The sequence below is a fragment of the Bacillus rossius genome, chromosome 1, assembly GCF_032445375.1.
Source record: "Bacillus rossius redtenbacheri isolate Brsri chromosome 1, Brsri_v3, whole genome shotgun sequence".
In the NCBI taxonomy this organism is placed as follows: Eukaryota; Metazoa; Arthropoda; class Insecta; order Phasmatodea; family Bacillidae; genus Bacillus; species Bacillus rossius.
Genome location: NC_086330.1, coordinates 92,494,134 through 92,517,905, shown reverse-complemented (window position 1 = coordinate 92,517,905; position 23,772 = coordinate 92,494,134). Strand labels below are relative to the sequence as shown.

The window sequence follows — 23,772 nt, the reverse complement described above, 5'->3', positions numbered from 1 at the left end:
CCAAAGATTAACAACACATAAATAAATAAATAAACACACACACACACACATATATATATATATATATATATATATAATTATATACTGTGAACCTAAAGCATCCAAAGATCAACAACAAATAATAAATAAACTAAAAAAAATTCCTTTGGATAAAATTGTGTATCTAAACCCTTCTCTAACCAACTTAATCAAACGCACAAAATTTATCAAAATCGGTCTAGCCGTTTAAGAGTTCAGTCACATACACACGTACAGAGAATTATATATTTAAAGATGTACAGGGGAAAAATTCTATTTTTTAAACCTTTTTTTTAAACTTACTCCTTTGGATGTTTAAATTTTTTTTTTGTTTTAACACTAATTATGTAAAAACTAAGTGTATCCTTCATTTTTAATTATTCAAGTAATGAAGTTTTTTGGTTAAAATAAAAAATTTTCTTGATATTAGGCACTTCCATTTATATTTTTTAATATATGATGTTAATTTTACACAAGGCAGAAGCTCTTTGCTACCACAAGCCTTAATCAACCCAATTATCCTGTAATGTTTTATAATTTGCTACATCATTCCAAATCTGCTAATAAAATTTTGTCAGCTCCACTAGTTTGAATTCCTAATAAGATTAGTCCATTGTTCTTACTCACTTTTTCAATTAATACACTGCAAATATTTGGTTTACAAAGACACTTACAGATTTACAGAATAAGCTTCATGTAATCTTAAAAACTTCCAGTAGACCAAAAACTAGTAAAATAATCACTATGCTATTTATAGCTTGCTATGTTTCACCTCAAAGCTGTTAGTTAAAACATTAGCAGGCAACATTGTGTGGATAGTTGAAAACACTGAATATTTATGACATTAAAGAAATTGAGTAAAATTATGTACTTTTTTGTAATTGTAGGATACATTTATGGCCTCTGACTACAAAAAAAGGCACTCTTCTGCCACAGACAAAAGAATCAAACCCTATAGTTACAAATGTGTATAAATAGTACAATCAACCAACATGAGACAGCATAAGCATACTTGCCACATATACGTATCCCTTGACGAAAACATGCCATGTCTCAGATATTAAACAGATGTAAAAAAAGGTTTATTTAGAGTTCAAAAGGAAGATTTCAGTAAATATGTCTATAATATTACTGAAACAATATACAATATGTGTGGCCACTGTTAACTACCAAAACTGAGAAACAAATAGGTAAATGTGAGCTATTTTTTTTTCTTCAGTTGTTTAATTAAAAATTTAAAAAGTATAATTTTTTATATTTTTTATACTCTGGCTAAGATTTCACATTATTTTGCAGTTGTCTTATCTAATTAATATATAAGTAAATTAATTGTACAACTAATTTAATATTGTATTTTTTCCAAATCACAATTATTCACATTTAAGATACAAACTTTTACTTACTCTTACTAATTTTACCTTTTTATCAATTACATTTTCACTGGTTTTTCCATTATCTTCTTTAGAGGTTTGTACTGATTTCATTACAAATTATATTTTTAAGCAGCTAATCCTATATATAAGGTACAATCAATACGTTTTTATACCGTATCTTCTCAATGGGTATAAATATACTATTTTAAAATTAAGACTAAAACTAAGACAAGGATGGAATAAATTAACAACCAAGCTAAAATCTATTTTTTTTAGCAGTAGCAAAATTAGTTTAATATCAAAAACCTAGCTTTCTAAAAATTAATTCGTAATACATCTTAAGATACATTATGCAATTATGTAGTGAGTTGACCTATTATGGCAATGTTCTATACTTTTAGCTGTAGTCTATTTTTACTTTATTCAAAAACCTAGCTCTCAAAAATAATTTTTAATAAATCTTAAGATACATATGTAACTATGTGGTGAGTTTATCTATTATGGCAAAGTTCGTAACTTTTAGCTGTAGTCTATTTATACTTTTTACTCTTTATTAACCAACAGTTTTTTAATCAATCACAAAATATAATGTAATAAGGTAAAAATTGTACACTTAAAAATCATAGTCATAGTAGGCAGAACCAAAAATACAGGTATATCATGACTTAGTAAAAAAGTGAATCAAAATTATTTTCTAGACCATCGGTAAAAATTATTTAATATAGTCAAATTTAATAACAAATCAACAATGCTAAAAAAAAATTTGATTTAATAAAGGTAATGAGATTTTAAAAAACATGTTTAAATAATTTATCCTTTCAGGTTTGCAAACATTCACACAGCAGTCCACATCAAAGCAAAGTAAAATTTAACAGATGTAAAATGCGAGGCCATTGATTCCATTGATATAACCTTTTTTGGGCCACATACAGATGTTATGAATTCTTGTGATGCTGCATTTTTAGACAATTAGCATGTGATTTTAACAGGATGACAATAAAATTCAAAATTTTCACAGCAAATAAAGCAAAGAAACAGTTGAAAATCGAAAAAAAACATTTACACAAATGTTTGTTCAAATTATTTTCCTCTACTTACAGCAAATGTAACTAGACTTATTTAAGGTTCAGTATTGTATTCGAGTGGTGTTGCAAATATCAGACAACTCAACAATCAAACATTGAGTACTCATGAAACCCTACTATTAGTTAATATGTATCTAATGAGAATAATAAAAATTTGAATGCTTGTATTTTTATTCACAACTGCAACAATCAATTTTTTTCCCCCATTAGAACATTATCTTATTAACAAGCAGAAATCCTTGCATTTTAAGCTTCAAGTTAGCCAACCCTAATTTACTTCAATGTTAAATCTCCAAGCTTGCATCAGCTGGCACGTTGCTGAGTCTCGAAAGATACAAGATACAAGCTTCAAGATACCTTTCATACATTAAACAGCATTTACTTTCGTCGAATGTTAGGCTCCATTAATCGCTTTCTCTCACACGTACAATTTACTTAGTATGTGGGCACAACCAACTATTGCTGTTAACCATTTCCAATACTAATCATGTTCAGAAGTATTTATCAATCCACAGCCTTTCAAAACGTAAGTAAATACCAGCGGTGCTAAATCCCTTATTATTCCTTTATTTGCATTAAAAATAAATCTAATAATCTTAGATGGCAATATGCGCCATCTTGTAGATAGTTTTCTCATTAAAATTTTTTTTTGATGTCTAACAAATACCCAATTGTGTAATTATCCTGCAAATGTTTGAAACATTTTGTATTTGCTCACAAATACAGCTTTGACCAAACTAGAAGTATTACGGCATGCAGAATGTCATGAAGGCCACACTTATGTGATTCACACTTTAGTTTTAAGCAAATCAACTGCGAACAAACGTACAAAATAAGGACCCTATGAAACATTTATGTAAGTCTGATACTTTTAGTTGTACTAGCTGGAATATATGACCGATACCAGAACAGAAATGAACAGATGATTCACATGGTAAAGGTTGTTAATGAATGGTACAATGTAAAAAAATTACGGGCCAGACAGGATTGGTGTGAACCAAGCGGTGATACACGAATAAGCATTATAATTTTTCAAAAATTAAAAAATGTAAATATCTAGGCAGTAATATCGATTTCACTGCCAGTAAAGGAAAAGTACGCGACGTGAGTTGAAGGTCACGCCTGGACAGGCCATTCAACCAACGATGATAACATTCTTCCGTTACGCAGTGTCGTATTTGTCATACAAAGTATTCGATGGTGGGCTTGTAAAAATATGTGTCACATATTTATCGTTTAGGAATTTTCTATACATTAATATTACATAAAGGAAATTTTCCTATACATTTTCGAACATATTAAGTAAATTAGTCTTGCTATTTAGGGAGACAAATGCTTCAAAATAAGCAGTTTTGGATAGCACAAAATTTTTTAGGAATGCATTATTTATGCTAAGAGAGGGATTCGTGTAGTGTCTTAAACCACGAAACGTATCAACCGTCAGTATTTCGGGCATAAAAAATATTCCATTTGATAATTTATGACATGTCATTTTAACTAGATAAAATTTGTCCAGTGCCATTATAAATATGGATTTTAGTGTACCACCTGAGATAATCTATTACATTCAATGACTAAGTATTAAATACACCCAACCTTAACACTGTCCAATTAGTGCAGTTTAGGTAACCACCAATAAATTACGGCATGATTCGAAGTAATGCGGTTATAGATTCGAAGTAGCAAAGTTTTCTTTTACGTGAATTTATATTTCAGTGTGCAAATGGATTGTGTAGCATAATACAATGCAACAAATTAATGTGATGAATCAACAAACCATATTTTGCTCTTTCAGTAAAAGCCCATGTGTTCAGCCGACATTTTTTTTTTCACCATCCCGCACGTCTCAACAGAACCTCTGGAGGGTAAAGCTAGAAGATGTCAGGGCAGGTTTACCTTGCTCTTACTAGGATACACCATTAGCAAATCACAGCAGACATTTAGTAAACAGTCAGTAATTACTACGTTAACAGAAACATTAAGTTAATGCCTTTTTAATTCTTATTAGAACTGATATATATCTCCTATATTAATATTATTATTATTTGGTAATTCAGAAATGTTGATAGTTCCTACTAAAGAAATGTTATATTTGTACTGCAAAATAACTGTAACAGGAGCAGTGACTTGATTAAAATGGTAGTTAGCAGGCACACTTAACCAATTGGAAAAAAAATTATTATTTTGATTAACATACACTTATAAAAAAATCTATGAAAAGTACTGCTTTGATTAACGATTATCTTGATTAATGATCTATTTTTCCGAACGAATTAGAGCGCTACTTCTTGGGATAAAAAAACAAACAATAAACACATTTTCTTAAATTAAATTACTTCTACATCTGAATTATTAAATAACTGAAATCCAAAATGTAAAAGGGAGAAATGTGTAACTTTTCACGATTTGCCACCCCGATTTATCACCTACATAATAATTGGCATAGCACAAAGAGCAATAGTAGAAAACCTTTTGCATAACACATGAAACACAGTGCAACGTGTATAAATACCAAGTAACCACTTTAAGAAATTATTAATAAAATGTTTTTGCAATTTTATATATGATGTAAATATTTTATATAGGCCTGAACAAAATTAACCATAAAAATAAATAAATTTACAATTAAAAGTAATGTGCGATTTTGTTAGAAAGCTAAAGCCATTTCATAAATAATTTCCACACTTCAGTGCTGCCTAATTCCAAATACATACAAAAAATTTACCATTCTGAGATTGACAGTTTATTAACTACTAGTATCAAATATTTATTAGAAACCAATCCTAAACAGTAAAAAGATAATCCATCTAAATAGTCAATCAAATGTTTTGCTCTATAAGAAATTATGCAAATGTTCAGCATTGAAGTTCTCAATTTCACTACACAAACACGTAAAGTTAATGTACTCTAGCCTCCATTCCTGCTTTTATAACCAGCCATACACTAATGATGAAAATGTGTAGTGTCTGTATTAATTTGCCCAATGTTATAACATTTTGGTTGCTACCATTCGCCCAAAACTTGCAATTTCTATGAACACGGAATTCATATCCAATATAAAGTGAAGTTTGTATAATGCATTAAGCATTGGTAGGGCCCCCTGACAGTGGTAAATAAAATTTTCAGATATCGTCATTAAAAATTAGCAAAAGCGGTGTTAAAATTCACTTCAAAACACAAAAGCAGTGCTAAAAACTTGAAAAAGTGGTGTGTGTGTGTAAATATATCTGAAATTATTTAAGTTAAATAATTTTACTCAAACCTACTCATTACTGAATACCCTAAACAAATAGTTAACATAAATTTATATGACAAACTTTTGATTTAGACACTGATTATTACTTCGTTCCCATAAACTAATCTGGAAAACTATTAATCCCTTTAACAAAATCTATAAAACACTGTTGACCAACTAATCATCATTGTCACACCATTCGAAAATAAATGTTTCCCAACATTTTTCCGCATTTCGGCGCGATTTAAAATGCTTGTGCTCTCCCATACGGCTGGGTGACGAAGTAAAGACGCTGTTCCAACTATATGCCAGCGCCCCCAAGTAACGTGGTATGGCCACTCACGTAAGGCTGTTCCAAACACCGTTCGCCCAATCATTTGCTTGCTTTTGCATCTATCCGGTGTCGCTGTTCCAAGTTGACGTCAGTGCCCCGAGCAGTGTGCGTAGGCTTTAAAATTTCACCTGTTTGTCTTATCTATCCAAACATTATGCCGGAAAGGAAAATAAACACCGTAGTTTTGCATATTTTTACAGTATATTTTTGGGTTTAACATTATAACTAGTGGTGCACCGATATGACTTTACCGATTACCGATTATGAGAGCAATAATCGGCAGATACAGATTCAGTTACCAATTATAATGAACAAATTTTTTTAAGTGTAATAATGCACACAAATTTTTTTATTCCCATGTGAATTTAATAACAAGATTAGGTAAAATTGAGAATACAGTTATAATAACAGTATAAAAATATATAAAATACACTATTAAATCATTGAAAGGGGAAATTAAATTAACTTCTATTTAAATATTTGTTATTGTAAACAACTTAACTACAGTCTAATAATTGTAATTTAAATTGGTAAGTTTTTGTTGCGGAAAACTAGCATTATTATCGACTATCACATAAGGTTGCATCAAGAAATTACCGTTTAGCAATGTAAACATGCTACTTTATTTTGTTCACTTGAGTTTCTAGAAAAATGTTTCCACACTTCACTATTTTTCTTCCTACTCGCCATCTCACTATAATTATATAAAAATGACTAAAAACCAATTCTAGCACATGTGATTTTATTTATGTTGACTGAATATATAAAAATATAAATACTTTTTCACTTTTCACATCACATACAAATAACGGATAATGTTATCAAAGACGCCCATAACGAGTTTGTAAAACGCAGTGATAAAAACTAGAAGGTATCGGGACCACGATTTTGAACCGCTACTACGACTCGAAAAGATTGATTGTCATAGACTCCACTGCAACTGTTTGTGGTATTTTGATTGCGTGCCATCTATTTTACTTCTCTGGCTATACGTAATGTACAATGCCACTAAACAAAAGACGAAACGTAAATAAACGTGTAAAAAAATGCATTTTTTATTGTTTGAGGCAATGAGATTTATTAAACTTAACGAAATATCTGTAATTATGATGTGACGCAGTTAGATGAATTTTGTAATATATACAAATATTACCGTATTTCGTCCTAAAATGTGTAACAAAATATTACACGGTAAAAACCTGCTTAATTATGCCGGGACGTAAATAATCGGCAAAGTAATCGTTAAGATAATCGCCGATTACGATTAATCGGTAAGTACCCATAATCGCCGATTACGATTCATCGGTATCCGCATCGGTGCACCACTAATTATAACCTGAGCGTTTGTAAGCTTTTGTTTGCTTTAGTGCATTTATGACATGTTAAGTGGCAATCATGTTGCGGTGTTTGTTTACCAGTGATGAGACAATACTTTTACCCAGTATTTAAATTTCGTGTAAAAACACTACGATTTCGCATTTTAAAACGCTGTGTTAAGGCATTTCACGTAAAAACAGTATTTTACGGTGATTTCGCGTTTATCATCGCCTAGTCGCGATCGCGAAAAGAACACGCCCCTAAAAATCGGAAATTATACATAAAAAATTTTTTAAAAACTTGTAATGTTGCAGAACCCTGCCCTCCTAATTAAATAATTTTTCTTTTAAACTATTTTCATGAATGTAAATATTTCTTAAAAAAGTCTTTCTAATGATATTTTACCGTTTGTTATATATTTTAGGGTTGATATTTTTCACTTGCTATGTTTTTAAGAAGGTATTTTTTGTTTTAACAGACATTTTCTATCATTAGTAATTTTTATGTAATTATTCACAAAGAAGTCGCTGTTCTAGATTTTTACGTGGTTAGGCCTACTTTTTCATGTTTTTCTCAATAAGTTTAATTTTGTAAAGTAATTCGTATTATAATTATTGTTCTTAAATTTTATTAACGTGTTGTAATATAATTATAAATCACGGGACTGTGTCTGGGCTTGTGTGATGGTTAGAAAGAGAGGCATGAGAGGCCTGTAAGTGTAAGTAAGAAAGGAACAGTGCTTCCCCGCCAACCGAGATAAAGACGGTAATTTCCCCCCTGCATGGGAACTGTGTGATAACTGCTCTCTCATGGTGTGGGAGAGAGAACGAGAATGGGAGTCCCCGATTTCGAGGTGAAATTGAAAAGAGACTGATCAGGGGAAGCCCAGAGTTCTGTGTGTAAAGATTTTTTCATGTGTTGTAACTTGCTCTGTAATTGGCTGATATCTGTAAGAGTGAATGAAGCGTGCGTGTGATTGGTCGGTGAGGTCAGGTGACTTCTCCTCCCTGCGTGGAGAAGAGAGTGGCCAGATTTCACCAGTCGTCTGTCGAACGCTGGACGAGTAGGTCGCGTTCGATGGCTTCTCGCTAAATTATCATGTAATTTGCGAAGAGATCATTTCACGTTGGTGGTCAGAGCCAGGCCTATATTTAAATCAACCTAATTTTCTTTTTTTTCGTTTTGGATATAACTTAATTAGAAATTGTGGCCACCTTCGTAGGCATGTTGGCTCGGGGCGGAATTCGTTTTCGCTGGGTGCGGTCCTCTTCGAGGTCGTCCCATTTTCTTGTACTTGCAGTAAAAGATTACTGAAGGACTCGATCTACGCGATTATTTTCCGGTAATTTCTCGTCATGCGATCTACCAGCAGTTTTTCGACGGGCAGATGTATGTGGACTGAATGAATAACCTCTTTTGAAAGTGTTTGGAATCGTCTGTGCAACATTCTATTTAAAAATAATAAAAACATCAAAATTTGCAATCGGCGTTGAAATGTTTTATTTTGTATATAACGAAACGTTATAAACTGGAGTAATTTAAAAGGCTGTTACTGGAATTGTGTTTGGTTTCATTAGAGCCATGGGCATTTTCTCCACACACTAACAATTGTTTTCAACTGAAAAACATACTTATTTATAAAAAATTAACATTCTTGGTAAGCAACTACAATACAACCTGTTTGTTAAGACACCATTTATTACGACTATCACTCTAATACGACCCCCTTTTGAGGAACAGTGAATAATTTGTGCTAAAAAGTAGAATTTTGAAGGAAATCGGCAGAAAATTAGTTCCAAACATGTTGCGCTGCGTTACTTTTGACAAGCACTGTACTGCATGTGTCATGGTAGATATAATCTTCATTGGCAGAACCTCTTCACCAACCTGCCATAGATAATGGTTACATCGCAAAAGCATGTATTCCAGCAGACCGCAAACTATTGTGATAATCGCTTGCTTTTGGATGCTGCTTCTGTAATTACTGACACCTTAAAAATTTGTAACCGAGACAAACTATTGAGGAGGGGGGAATTACATATTTTATGCCGTAACACTATTATCTTAAAATTCTCATCCATTCCCACAAAAATAGGAATTATTTTAAAGAATTATAAGTTCTCACAACATTCCGTCAAAAATTCTCTCCCGTACTGTGGTGGCACGCACATCAAAAATCTAAACTGGATGTCAAATTTACTTTGAGCTTATTTAAAGATAGTGTTGCACCGCATATTGCACCATGTTTAAGCTTGTTTTGGTGAGTGGTTTTAGTGAATGTTAATTTTTTTAAAAATCTCTTTTCAGAGGAATATTCTATCGAAACCAAATATTTTTCATTTTGAAAACAAATCAATTTCATGCCAAAGAAGTTTGAAATAAGATTGGTGGTGAGGTTTATTGTATGTGATCCAGTTTAGAAATGTTTTACAACCCTCTATTCCAAGGAACCGCAAGTGGTCATAACGGGGTTAAACTGTACTGCAGAGGTAAAACTTCTCTAAATATACCAATGATTTTAGTGAGTAAATTAATGTCAAACACTATTCCTTCAAGGTTTATTTTCAATAATATGAAGAGAAATAGAAGGTGTTAACTTCACTAAACAACAGGTCTACTTCCACCAATTCTGTGTGCAATGCTCCGCGAAATTCTGAAACCGAATCCCCACTAACCTCAAACAGCCAGTCATTCAGCACATCAATATGTAGAAGAAAAAAATAGGTATAAAAAAAACCTAAAATCAAACTAATAAAGCATAATTAATTTTGCTGACACTGTACGTGAAGTTTTCCAACTATAATATATTTCCATTAATTATATACTTCACTGAACATGTTTAGTTCTTAAGTATTTCACATAGGTAGAGATTAAAGACAATTAAACACAACCCACCCAGTGCAGTATTAATTTTTTTTGATTAACAGGTCTTGTTACTCCAATTAAATACAAATTATCACCACATATCTTTATTTACCACAAAAAATCACATATTTAGTAAAATATTACTTACATAGACAATATATTGGTGGTTACAAACCACCGACATTTACTTGTCAGTGATATATCTAGTAAAATAAACTTGGTAGACGAATACGTATTATAACATTAAAAAAAAAGTAAAAATGTCCTTTACTTGTTTGTCGTTTTTAAATGCCATGAAAAAACAGTTCATATTCTAAAGCTAGATCCATAATTGTATTATAACACTGATTTACGAAGATAACAGAGACTACATGCAGTGCAAGCAAGTCTCTGATAGGGTCAGAATGATTAATATCTCCACTGAAACACAGATCTTCACCCCAGCAGTGTAGGGATTGTCTGTCTTTAAGAGTGCAGTACCGAAGTTAGTACCGGCGCCTCTTTGATGGGTACTCGTCGGCACGGCGCTCAGCCGGCCCCCAGCGGCCACGGGGGTTGCCACCCATATTACCACGTGGGCCTGATCCTGCATTTACCATGTCTTCTCTCATGTCGCCACGGCCTGCTTCGTACCGCCCGCCAGCACGATCGTACTGATCGATGAACGACTTTGGATCCTAATGTTCATAATCACCACACACAAATCGTAAGGGGGTGGCATCCACAGCAGCATCAATATTACATAGAAAAATAGGGAAAAGATAGCGTTAGATGATTAGTCACGTGACCAGACTCGTTTTCAGAGTACAAGTTCCATAAATATTGAAACAAGCAACAGCCAAGCCCACACAATGTCACATAACATATGAATACCAGTAATTCAAAAATTTCCATTAACAACATACAACAGAGATGTGAACTTTCCAGGATTATAGGTTAATATCAGATATGACAAATAGTTTTTAACTAATAGGATGAAAAAATGTTATGTCATTTAAAACATCCAAAAGTTTTCAACTAAAATTATAACTGTAACATATGAATAAGAAACATGTTTGAAAAAATAAGAATATAATACATTTGACAAATTAGATATTTTTACAACTTCTAAGAATCATTCTGACAATGATAAAGAAAATTTTTTAATTTTTTTTTTATCCAAAACTAACTTAACTCTGTTGACTGCTGAATATAAACAAGTTGCATGTTGAATATATGAAAACTATGATCTATTTCTAAATAAAAATACAAAGCCTGTAAAGTTAGATGTTATATATTAGTAATCCGGGTATTCTTCCTTATACCACACATCTGAACTACATTGCAAGGACCTATCAACTTAAGGCTAGTCACACAAACCATGTTAGTTATTTAAATTTATTGTCATTTCCATTATTGATAGACCATCACTGTTAATTTATACCCTTGCAATTTGTTTCCACTCAAAATTAAGTTTTCTAAACAGATAATTACTAAAAATTATACAATAGCGGTAAAAAGTCACCAAAAGCTTATAATCATGATCACCGTAGCCTTTTACACTCAAAAAAACTTAGTAAATATCCAGTGAGAAATGTGTGACCTACCACAAAAGTAAAGAGCTACCAAAACAAATTTATGGAAAATATGTTAAGGCTTGATTTTACAAGCCATGTTGATTTTTTTAATCTACATTATATTAAGGATTAATTCTTGAAGTTTAACTTGATAAGTCCCTTGGATTTGTTGTTCCGACACAAATATTTTCAACAGATATTAATTAACTGTAAATATTGGATGTTTACAGATGCATAAATTCCCCCCCCCCCCTTTTTTTTTACATATTTTTGTTCTGGTCCTTTTAACCCTTGTGTTGCCACCCAAAAAACTCACAGCTACCACAACCAGGTACCCCGCCAAAGACATTCTTGGTAAGTCCATTTTAACTAAAAATGATATGCATTTGATCAATATTTAATTATTCATATTCTGGGAAGGTAGTCCTACCTGAATATAACAAATTATGTACAGTGACCTTGTTGAGTCCTAAAGCAGGTACAAAATGTGGCAGCTGCACTGTAAATTTCTAGTTTCTGGGAAGGCCAGGTTTGTTAACATGAAAGGGAAGCAGAAGAGTCGATATTTAATGTTCTTTTATAACTGAAAAATATTTTAGGACACTTTTGAAACACAGACACAAACATGCCTATATATTTAGAGCAGTAAACCCATATAGCTCAGTTTTTATCGTTCCCTCGAAGAAGGAAGACGTGCAGTTATTGCTGAGAGTGTTTGGATAGTTTGGTAAGTTATATCCGCAGTTTTTATTTTCTGGCTTACTCCAATATTATTTAGTGAAGTGTGCATAGAACTTGTGCATTATAATTGTGGAAAACAGAAGCAGAAAGATAGAGGTATTGTCAAGAGCTGAGTTTTTTAGGTAAAAAAAAATATAAATACAACATTTATATTATATATTGGATATTATTATAGTGTAATATTATTGTAAAACATGAATATATTTATTATTTTTGAGATTTAGTTATGCTGAAGATGATGAGCACTTGAGATTACTCGACAAAGATGACAAAAGTGATGACTCTTAAGACAGTAAGAGGACAATTGGTTTCCCAACAATAACGCGCCGAAATCTGCCAATGATCATCGTACAATAAAGATTGCGTTGATGACGAAGCCGAAATTGATGGCAAACTGAATAAGAAGACGGTGAAAGAGACACTAAGGAGGAGAGTGACAACAAAGTAGAGTCAGGTGTTTCAGCCAGCACTAATACACCTTTTGTGGCAAAAGACAAAACGGTTTGGAATAAAGCTCTGCCTCAAAACTATCAAACCCTGCTAGAAATATTGTTAGGCAGAGAGCTGGACTGCATAAAGTACAGACATGTTATCGATCTCTGGCACATCCAAAAAATTCATCAAGGTTGACATTAACTTTTGGTGCACAAATAAAAAAGCAGAAGCTGAGTATCAAGATTACAATAGCAGCATCCACAGAACGATACCCGTGTATGGAAGAGAGTTACAATAACTCAAATGTACTTTTTTTTTTTTTGGAATCCTGATAGGTGCTGGTGCAAATAACTCAAACACAGACCACATAGATGAAATGGGGAAGAAAAACTGATATCATTCAATGATGGGACAAAGGCGATATCAGTCGCTTTCACATTTTATATGTTTCGATGATTAAACTACAAGACAGGAACCAGCAGCCAAAGATAAAGCTGCACCTATTTCTAATATTTGGAATATGCTGAATGCAAACCTAACGGAAGTGTATAGACCAATGGAGCACGAGACTATCAACGAACAGATATTTCCTTTAAGGAGGAACAACAAAGTTTACCCAGTCAGCGTAGCCACCTAATCTACAAAATAAAATTCCCTGATTTTCCCATGTGAAAACTGAGATTTCCCTGATATTTATAACACTCATTTAAACTTTTAAAATACATTTCCTGGCAAGCTACAGTATATGGTATGTACATAATTAAGGCATCTGTTACCTGCATTCCAAAATTGTTGAAAATTTGATGGACTTTATCAACAAGTGCAAAATAAATAAGCTTGTGTCTGTGAAAGCTTGTGTCTGTGAAAGCTAGTGTCTGTGAAAGCTAGTGTCTGTGAAAGCTAGTGTCTGTGAAAGCTAGTGTCTGTGAAAGCTAGTGTCTGTGAAAGCTAGTGTCTGTTACTTACATCAAATCATCCTCTAATGTAAATAGATCTTCAAAACCAATTTATCATTTTGTATAAATTTCCAAACAGAAAACTTATTAGTCATAATAACACTATCCTAATTCACTTCAGTACACAAACATAAAACAAAACTTCTGATTAAAATAATTGTTAAAACCTAACTAAGTATTTCTAAGAGACTCAATTTCTGCATTAATAAGTGAAGCTTCCTCTTTTGCTTCTTCTAAGAGTTTTTGTTTTTTAACAGCAAGATCTTTAACAGACATTGCATTTTTTTTTAATTTCAGCATTATTATTGGCCTCTTTTTGACCCTTCATTTTAGATGATGCTTCCTTATAACGAGCATAAGAGTTTCGGGCAGCATGAATGACTTCCTTAGAAATATTGGACATAAAGGCGTCGACTCCACCTGCTGCTGTTACCCCATCATAAACATGTCTCTGGGCTACAAGTGATTCTTCTCTGAGGTTTTCCACTAAGCACCTGTGATTGAGAAACCTCTCTCTAGATTTTAATTTCCATGCGACCAGATGAGGACAAATTTAAGAAAGGATACAAGCTTATCACAATTTGGTTGAGAGGCTACAAGTTCCATACATACAGTGCCTAACAAAAGTTTAAGACAACCTTTAACTTTGTTTTTTTTTGTTACTGAGAACAAAATAATTTTAGTATTTATACAATAATTGCTTAAATAGTATATAAAAATGTAATCTAACTATTTGAATATACATTTATTATTTTCGAAACAATCAACAGCTAATATTTTGGCTTTTACCCGTTACATGCAATAAGAGTTGAAATTGAAAAATCATTTGGTAAAAAAAATTTAAATCACACACTTGAAATACTACCTATAATCCATACAAATAATACAATTTAATACATTTAAAAGATTATTTATAGGATTTATATAGATTTTGAGGGAACATTATTAAAATGTATGGAGTTAACATAAAATTGGCTAAGGGAATTAAAATTCTCATGTCATTTGCTACTATAACTTAAACAAAATTAAATTTTAATTGTCACTGAGGTATTACTGTATCATCTATTTAATAATCAACAGGACCTCCCTTATTTTTGAAGCACATTCGGACACGTTTACGCATGCTCTGGACCAATTTCTTGCACTCCTGAGGCGTAATTTTGTTCCAAACCTATGATATCTTCTCTCAAAGTTCATGGATACTCCTTGGCTTGCGAGCAGCAACCCGAAACCCTATTCCATAAATTTTCCATCGGGTTTAAATCCGGACTTCTAGCAGGCCAGTCCAACAGTGAAATCCCTTTTTCTTCAAACCATTCCATTGTTGCTTGCAGATTTGTGACATGAAGCATTATCTTGTTGGAAAACGAAATACCCACCGTGAAGCTTTTGGGCAGATGGAATTATATTCGCCTGCATAGTTTCTATGTATTTTTGCAAATTCATTGTCCCATCAATGAATCTTAATAGTCCAGTACCTTCTGATGACATGCAACCCCAGATCATGACTGAACCACATCCTCTCTGGACAGCTGGTACAAGACAGTTAGGATTTAACTTTTCTGTGGCGGTTCTCCGAACTTCCATCTTCCGGGAACTGTAGAGCTCCAATCTCGATTCATCGCTGAATGGAACTTTTCCCCAATGTTCCATGTACCAGTTCTTCTTCCATTTGCACCAGTTTCTACGGTTCATCTTGTATTATTTAACAGTGGTTTTTTTTACGGAACATAGGAATACAGTCCTTTTTCCCTCAGTCGACGAGAAATTGTTATTGTTGATACTTTAATGTTTATACTATCTTCAAATTCCCTTTTAATTGTAGGTAGCGACGACTTACGGTTCATTTTAGCCGCTTTACAGATGACTGTCTTCACGCATAGTTGTTGCTCTAGGCCGGCCAGTGCGTTGTTTATTTGTCACCACACCCTCCTCTGTAAATGTTTTTGTGTTCATTACACAGGTCTCACTCACACGCAACTCAAAGGCAATCGTTCTGTGAAACTTGGCCCATTTACTCATACCAATTATTTTCCATTTCAAAGACTCTGATACAGATTTTTCCCCATTTTAACAATAATTAACAAACTCATAACCTTCACCCATAACCCATACGAACGAAAACTATTCTGGTGAAACAGGTGCTCTTAACAAAAAGGTATCTGTGCTGCTATCGTTCGAGGAAAATATAAACTACTGAATGGCGTTCACATGGTCTCGCTAGCACACTCAATATTGTTTTAAAATATTTCACATGCTAATACACTTTATTATTTTATCCTTATATTATTCATAAAGTAAAAAAAAAAATAAGTCTTGTATAAACAAAATTTATTGTGTTTTTTTTTCCTTAAAATATGCTCACACTTATCTATATGGTAGCAAAAAATTGAATCAGGAATTAACCAAATTGTTTAATATTTACAAAATATTTTATAATTAAAAATGTAGGTTTTTTACAACTATTATCGTAAGCAAAAAAAACTGTATCTCGAAAACTAAATTACGTATCCCATTTTTTTTTTTTGGCTGGATACATGTCTCAAAGTCTGCACTGTTTACAAAATATTTCTGAGATATAACTTTAAAAGTTTGAAAACTAGTGTAATTTTATATGAAATAAGTATGTGGTCTTAAACTTTTGTTAGAACTGTAAACTATCTAATTTATTCTCTTTTCTTACAAATGTCTTCATGGTGTCCTTCACATCTACTGAATTACACAAAACCCTGAACAGACTCTCAACTCTGTCAGCTTTGGTTCCTGAAATCCAGTTGTTTTACACCAAGATTTTTAGAGTCTGCTTAAGACGTTTGTTTCACAGAGTTGGTCGCACTACAACATCTGGATCGAGACAGATCCCTCAGTCAGAGTATTTAAGAGGCGAGCGTTCCAGCATTTTCTCACAAAACATTTTCAAGCAATTCCTCCAATCATTTTTAAACTGCAGAAGTTCCAGTTCAGATGCACTTTTGATTTTACGCAGAGAATCACGAGTTGCATAACCAATATCAACATGCTTTGCTCCCAGTAAACTATTTTTATCAGAAAGATCCATACCAGTGACCTTACTAGAAGAGTTCAGCTTCTCAGATTTGACAAATTTTGTCATGATATTTTTCACCAGTGAGTTTACTGCCTCGAACAACAGAGGTGCCATTGGTGCATCAGACTGAAAGTCGGTCAGGAAAGGCTCTACAGCAGAAGCCAATGAATGGAAAAAAGTTAGCTTGGAAAGTAAAAACTTATCTTTCAGTAGTTCTGACACGACTGAGAAGCTGTTACACTGTGGTACTTTTTTTGGTTACTTCTACTACATACTTTTCTAAAAAACGAACAATTATCATTGCTCTTTCTGCTATATTGGTGTTTTCCAACCATCGTATGGGACAAAATTTCAATGGGAAAGTAGAAGAGCCAAAATACTGAATATAATCACTTCTACCCAAAGGCACATTTTTAAATAAGAAATACAGAGCTCTCAGAAACTCCATTACCTTCCACCCAGTGGCCTTGATTGATGCCTTAAAGGCCCCTTTAAGAGAATGCAGCCCACATGTGCCAATATTCAAAATTGATGCAACACTTGGATCTTTCTTCAAAAAGTCACGTAAATCTTTCATAAACTTAACATTAACAATTGGCCCATCCATTGAAGCCTGTACAATTTTATACAAATCAATCTCACTTAAGGCTAAAGTAAGGGTTTTTAACAGGTCTTGTGATGTAGCATGCCGAACAAATGCAGAATAAAAATACATTGTAACTACACAATTAATTGGTTACCTCATTCCAGAACCTAACAATAACATCCATCTGAAATACTTTGTGCCACCTTGTTGAGAGATTCACCGAAACCAATCACAATGTGTGAAGCATCTGAACACATTTTAACAAGTTCTCTATGGAAATATGGTGCCAAACCATACACGACCAGATAAGAAATTTTTGTCTGGTGTAGCTGCATTTTTTGGGCAATCATATATAAAGGATAAATTTACACTTTATAGAAATGTAAATATATATTTATTTATTTTCATATCTGTTTTATCTTAGTAACTTGTGAATTTGTACTCTATGTTTCATTTGATTTTAAAACACATCTTAAATTATTTGTTTGTCTATGGAATGTATGTTTAACTTAGTATTTTGTTTGCCATTTAAAAAGCAAAGTTTAAATATTCAAAATTTCAAGCTGTAATTTTCGAAGTATCTTTGTGAACCATATAAGGATTTACAGTTCTTTGATTTATAAATAAAAAGAGAAGATCTTTGAAAAAAAATTAAGGAAAAATTTTTTTTAGAGCATTAGTAAGAATGACTTTGGATAGGAAAGAAGACTGATTCATGAATATATAGCTGATTTAAAAAAATTATCTGAAAACTATTTAATACAACTTATTAAGAATATTGAATGAAAAGAGAAGACATAAGAAAATTATGAAAGGTGAAATAATTAAATAATAAATAAGATATAAATAATAGTTTTTCAACATTGAAAAAAACTAAAATAGTTCCCATATTTTACAAATCTGCGAATTGAAGGATGCTGTACACGTTTACCATACTACGACTACAAGAATAAAATCTAACCTGAATAGAAGAACCGAAGATTAAATATTTAAAGAAATCAATCCAGTCCCAGTTCGAGTGCCATTACCGAAAAAAAGAAGGAAGGAAGGAAGCCAAAATCAACACGGTACTAGTTAGAGTGCCATTACCGGAAGGAATGAAGGAAAGAAGCCATACGACATCGCGGTCATCAAAAACCCGGAGAAACAAGAACACCAACTAGTCGTGGTTCCAGTTATAGACAGCCGACTATAATAATTTAAAGAACAGAAAACATCAGTTTCCAAGTGTCGATCCAAGAAAACATTATGGAACTGCAGGACAGTTCTTATTCAACAAGTGAGGTTGGTTAACTACGTCCATGTCCCAACGAGTTTAATCCTGTTTATTTAAAGTATCATCAACATTGGTAAAGGAATTATAAAATTGAATATCCGTAAATAATCATACAATTTAAAGATCTATCAAGACTGTAAATTCTTATTTTGTCTTCGAAAGTTAACCTGAAATTACTTACTAGAGAATTGACCCCTGTAAAAGTTAGTAATTACTGCAGGTGGAATTGTTTTAGTAATTTAATATCAAAGTCACAATAAGATTGAATAATCTTCATTAGTATTTTGTTCTGTGTAATTTTGTTTTAATAAAACCCAGAGGTCTATGCTGCCCGACCTTGAGTTTAGCTGGCAATTAAGTATTTTCTTGAACCCATAAAGATAGTAATTTATATTACCTTATTTGATAATATATATCTTCAATTAAATAAAAATCTTGAGAAAATGATGACAATCTTAAATCAAACCAAACGTTAAAAGTAATTGAATTAATGACAGAAAACTAAACGAATTCCATCTATTATAGTTATTAAGTACAAATTTAAACTATTTAAAAAAGTTTATATTATTGGTTGAAAGGAATGTAATTTTCAAATGTAGGTACTTGGTTAACATACATACAAAATTAAGTGGTTATTACACTAAATTTCACTTGGAAAGTTAAGTTGTGCCAGTGTACATAACTACCAATTTAAACTATGAAAACATTAGTTTAACTTAAAACTAAATCTGCCAAATTTATTCATTTACATAATTGCTGAGATTAAAACTGGTGAGGAGAAAGTTATCAAACTCTACTTAATATATTTTTTTTAAATTTACTAGTTTGCTCTTAACATAGAATCAGGAAACATAACCTTTAAATATGATGCATTTAGGTCCGCACTGCGAACTGACGTGACAAAACTGATAAAACACGCCAAATGATTTCCACACGAGTCACATTTTCATTCATAATAAACCTATTCATACCACATGACTTGTCTAGATTTAAACTCACTTACAGCTGTAGTGTTTTCTGATATATTTGTAACAGCAGTAGCTGCTGGCGTAGAAGACTGCTGCGACAATAAGTCAGGTGTAATCTCAGATCCACGAGGTGATTTATCAGCACAATTAAAAAATATGTCCAATGTGCATCCAGAACCCGAAACCTTTGTTATCGATTTATGTTTCTTGCCATTTAAATGAATCCTCACTGCAGTCTTTCCCATATTACTTAATGAAAAGGTTGAGTTGCACAAACTGCATGCCGCAGAGAATGGATTTTCATTTACTGGGCGAAGCCATTCCTTAAACCGCTGATCAACAAGCCAGTCTTGTGAAAACTTGCACTTATAATTGGCATTCATTTTACAAGTCGCATGAAAAAATGTACCATCTATTCTACACAAACACACTGCAACACTGCAAAATACAAATACAGTGAAACCTCTATTTAACAAATCTCAAGGGACCAAAATTTGTAGTGTTTGTTGTAAAGGGGTTTGTTAAATGGAGGTTTCGCACGATATATTTCTAGTCACCATAAAGCTTCACATAAATGGCTAGAACTGTCTTTCTGACATGAAAAAGTACATAGAATACACTTGTTTAATGGCCAACCATTTGATGCTTGGAAATTATCAATTCCCATCCCCAGTGCTTCCTGGCATGCCTTTGTTGATGTTTGATGCCCTAGCCTCCATTAACAAGTCAAAAAGTATCTTGTCCAAATCACCATTTTTACATACTTTCACACGTTTTCGATTTGTCCCTACCAAAGAAGCGTTGTTTTCGATCTGTTCCCGGTTGGATAATATGGTCGAAAGTGTAGACGCCGGGATGTTGAAACGTTTAGCTATATCACTTTTTTTTCCACTTTCATCAACTGCATTTAAAATTTCTAATTTTATTTTAACGTTAACGTTAATCTGTCGCCGCTTTTTAGGATTAGAATTCATTTTACAGTAGTAACGTGTTGATTTCCGTAACTACGTGTGGAAATAAATAAACAACAGTGAAAACTGAAAAAATGGAAATTGTACTACACCATAGTTAAAAATATTTGCGTGTGCGCATCTTTAACCATAGAAACGCAAAATACACTAGTTGTTCGTCTTGCCAGAGCGATGGTACGAGAGGTTTCCGCCACTAGCGCTAAATGTACCCGCCATTTTGAACAAAGTGTGGCATGTATACACGACGTGTGTTATCCATGATGCTTTGTTTATTTATTGCCTTCCGCGATGTTGCTTATTATTTTAAGGTTATACGCACGTATTTTTAAGCAGCGAATGCAAAAAAATTAGTGGATGTCTTGTAGGAGATGTTTATATTTGCGTGTTTTTCAATAGCGGCAGTTCGTTGTAAAGGGAATTTCACTATTTCGGAACAAATAAAATTCGGTATTTAGAGGTTAAAACAGCATTGATCTTATGGCAGTTCGGCGGGACCAAAATTTTATTTCGTTGTATGGGGTTTTTCGTTAAATAGAATATTCGTTAATGGAGGTTTTACTGTAGAAGCCAACCATTTCAATAAGCCGCAAACATACTGTAGCCGATAAAATGTTAAGACTGTATGCTAAACATAGTTAATTATTAAGGCCACTCCAACCCGCTAGTTAAGAAAATATATTTGTCAGCGTGGGTGACACAAAACAGCCGCAACAGAAAAACGACATATTAAGTAATTACTAACAATGGTACCGCCCGTGTAATTCATCGAAACAACCAAGCTTTACATACACATCCGCCATTTAAAAATAAAAACTGTAAACACTGAACAATATTCCATTCTACTCGCGACTGCGCAGTTGAGAGGCCCCAAAAGGCGCATACATACCGTGCCGCAAAATCCCGGCGCTACAAGTGCACGCTGGTAAACACAAAACACGCAAGTAAGCTAAGGTTTGTGAGGTACAGAAACAAATATCCATTATTTTTTATTTATGAGTATTTTATTTTGTATACAAATCCTGTTGTTCCATGTATGTAGACACCCTGCAATTTAAAAATAAATATATTCAGATCGGCAAAAACAACCTCCCGGTTTTAAGGGGAAAATCACTGAAATTTCCCTGATATTTCCAGGTGATTAATGAAATCCATGATATTTCCCGGTGAGTGGCCACCCTGCCAGTACATGCCATCGAAGCCTGCTAAATACGCTCTAAAAATATTTTGGTTGTGCGATGCAAGTAATGCTTATCCACCAAAAGGGATTTTCTATATACAGGTAAACATGGTAATACTCGAGAAGTCAATCAAGGAGAACAAGCTGTGAAAGAACTGGTCACTGTTTACAAGGCATCTGATCGGAACATAAGCAAGGACTTTTCACAACCTTACCATTGACAGAGAGTCTTTTGTCGTGGAAGCTCACTATCGTTGGTACATTTAAAATTAAAATAAAACATGCATTCCTTAAGAAATGAAACTGTCGAACTCGTTCGTTATTGTCAACGCTTTTTGGATTTCACGAGGTTACCATCTGTTCGTATGTTCCAAAGAAAAACAAAGCAGCGATTCTTCTCAGTATGATGCCTAATGATTCTACAATCTCTGAGGCATCTCACAAAAATCCAGAAATGATTTTGTTTTACAACGCCAAATCTGGCATTAATACCATGGATCAAACGTGCATGAGGTGTTCCACCCAAAGGCGAAGGTGCTAATGGCAGCTAGCCTTTTTTTAAACATATCTTGGATATCGCCGGTGTTGCTGCGTACGTAACTTGCTATGAAAAAAATTATATGCTTCCAAAAAAAATTACAGGACGCAGACTTTTTCGATGCCAGATCTCAGAACTAGGCATGCCAATGATAGAAGAGCGATTTTCTAACCAGCAAATCATGCGAAATCGTGCAACAAAAATCTACATCCACAGTTACTATGAAAGGCCAGTAACAGAAGTGGTAACAACGATCAACGTGACACTAGTGGTAGAATTGCTGTACTTGAAACTTGGTACATTTGCAACAAGCAGTCCTATTTAAAATAGAAGACAAGGAAGTCTTGCAATGACTATAATAAGCCAGTGTGTGATCAGCACACAGCAAAAATCATGAAATAATTTAATTGTTATCATTGAATTCTAATAAATCTGAGTAAAAGATTGAAATTTAGTTTTTTTTGGTAATTTTTCATACAATTATTTATATAGTACTTACTGTGCAAAAAAGAAAACTCTGATTTTTGTCCAACAATCCCACTGCAAAATGTGATTATTATTATATTATTTACAGAACATTCAATAAATAAACAATTTAAGTAAATATATTCTTATTTTTTATATACAGTAGCACCTCGTTAATTCGTGTTGGTCAGACCGAGATAATCACGGATTACTGAATTTCACGGACTTGCGATTAAAAGCCCGGAAGGTCTTGTCAAGCTTCTCAGGCACCGACGTGCAGGCAGGTTAAGGCCAAGGTCATGTGATGTAACATCTCCCGAGGCTTACTGCACCTTGGCAGCAGATGGATAAAAAATAGTAAAATCCCCATTATTCGTGTTAATTGGGACCCGCCGATGCACTGATAATTGAAATCTTGAAAAAAAAATAAACCCCGATAATCCATTCATGGTAAGGGCCGTCATCAAATTAGTGTCTCGGCTTAAAAAATAGGGCACTGCCAAGCCATTAGTTCACACCGAAGAGATAAAGATAAGATCGTGCTGACCTTGCACACAAATTTTTGGTAGCCCCCCCCCCCCCTCCCCTTCACCGACAACCCTGTCGAGGGGATCAAATAATCTTTAAAATTTACCATGTCAACCAGCCCTGATGGCACACCAAATTATATCTTAAAAGTTTGTTCAAATTTCTTAATACCTCCAAAACACCATCTCTACAATACAAGCTGAGCAAACCAAGTACAGTACAACCCTGTTATAACATTCTCCAAGGGACCAACATAAAAAAATGTTATAAGCAGGAAATCATCTTCACTTTGCAAAAATTAC

General features: G+C 33.3%; 1 protein-coding gene across 13 annotated transcripts in view; it reads right to left on the bottom strand.

Moving 5' to 3' along the window:
* LOC134540035 (hrp65 protein-like) overlaps positions 1-23,772 on the bottom strand; it is a 286,028-nt gene that overhangs the window by 131,251 nt on the left and 131,005 nt on the right. For 2 of the 13 annotated variants that reach the window (XM_063382478.1, XM_063382486.1), the window contains exon 11: positions 10,316-10,904. The exons of the other annotated variants lie outside the window; for them this stretch is intronic. In XM_063382478.1, coding sequence (XP_063238548.1) covers positions 10,713-10,904 — 192 coding nt within the window. In that variant the 3' untranslated portion in view covers positions 10,316-10,712. Of the gene's footprint in view, positions 1-10,315; positions 10,905-23,772 lie in introns of those variants that run through there. 13 annotated transcript variants of the gene reach the window in all.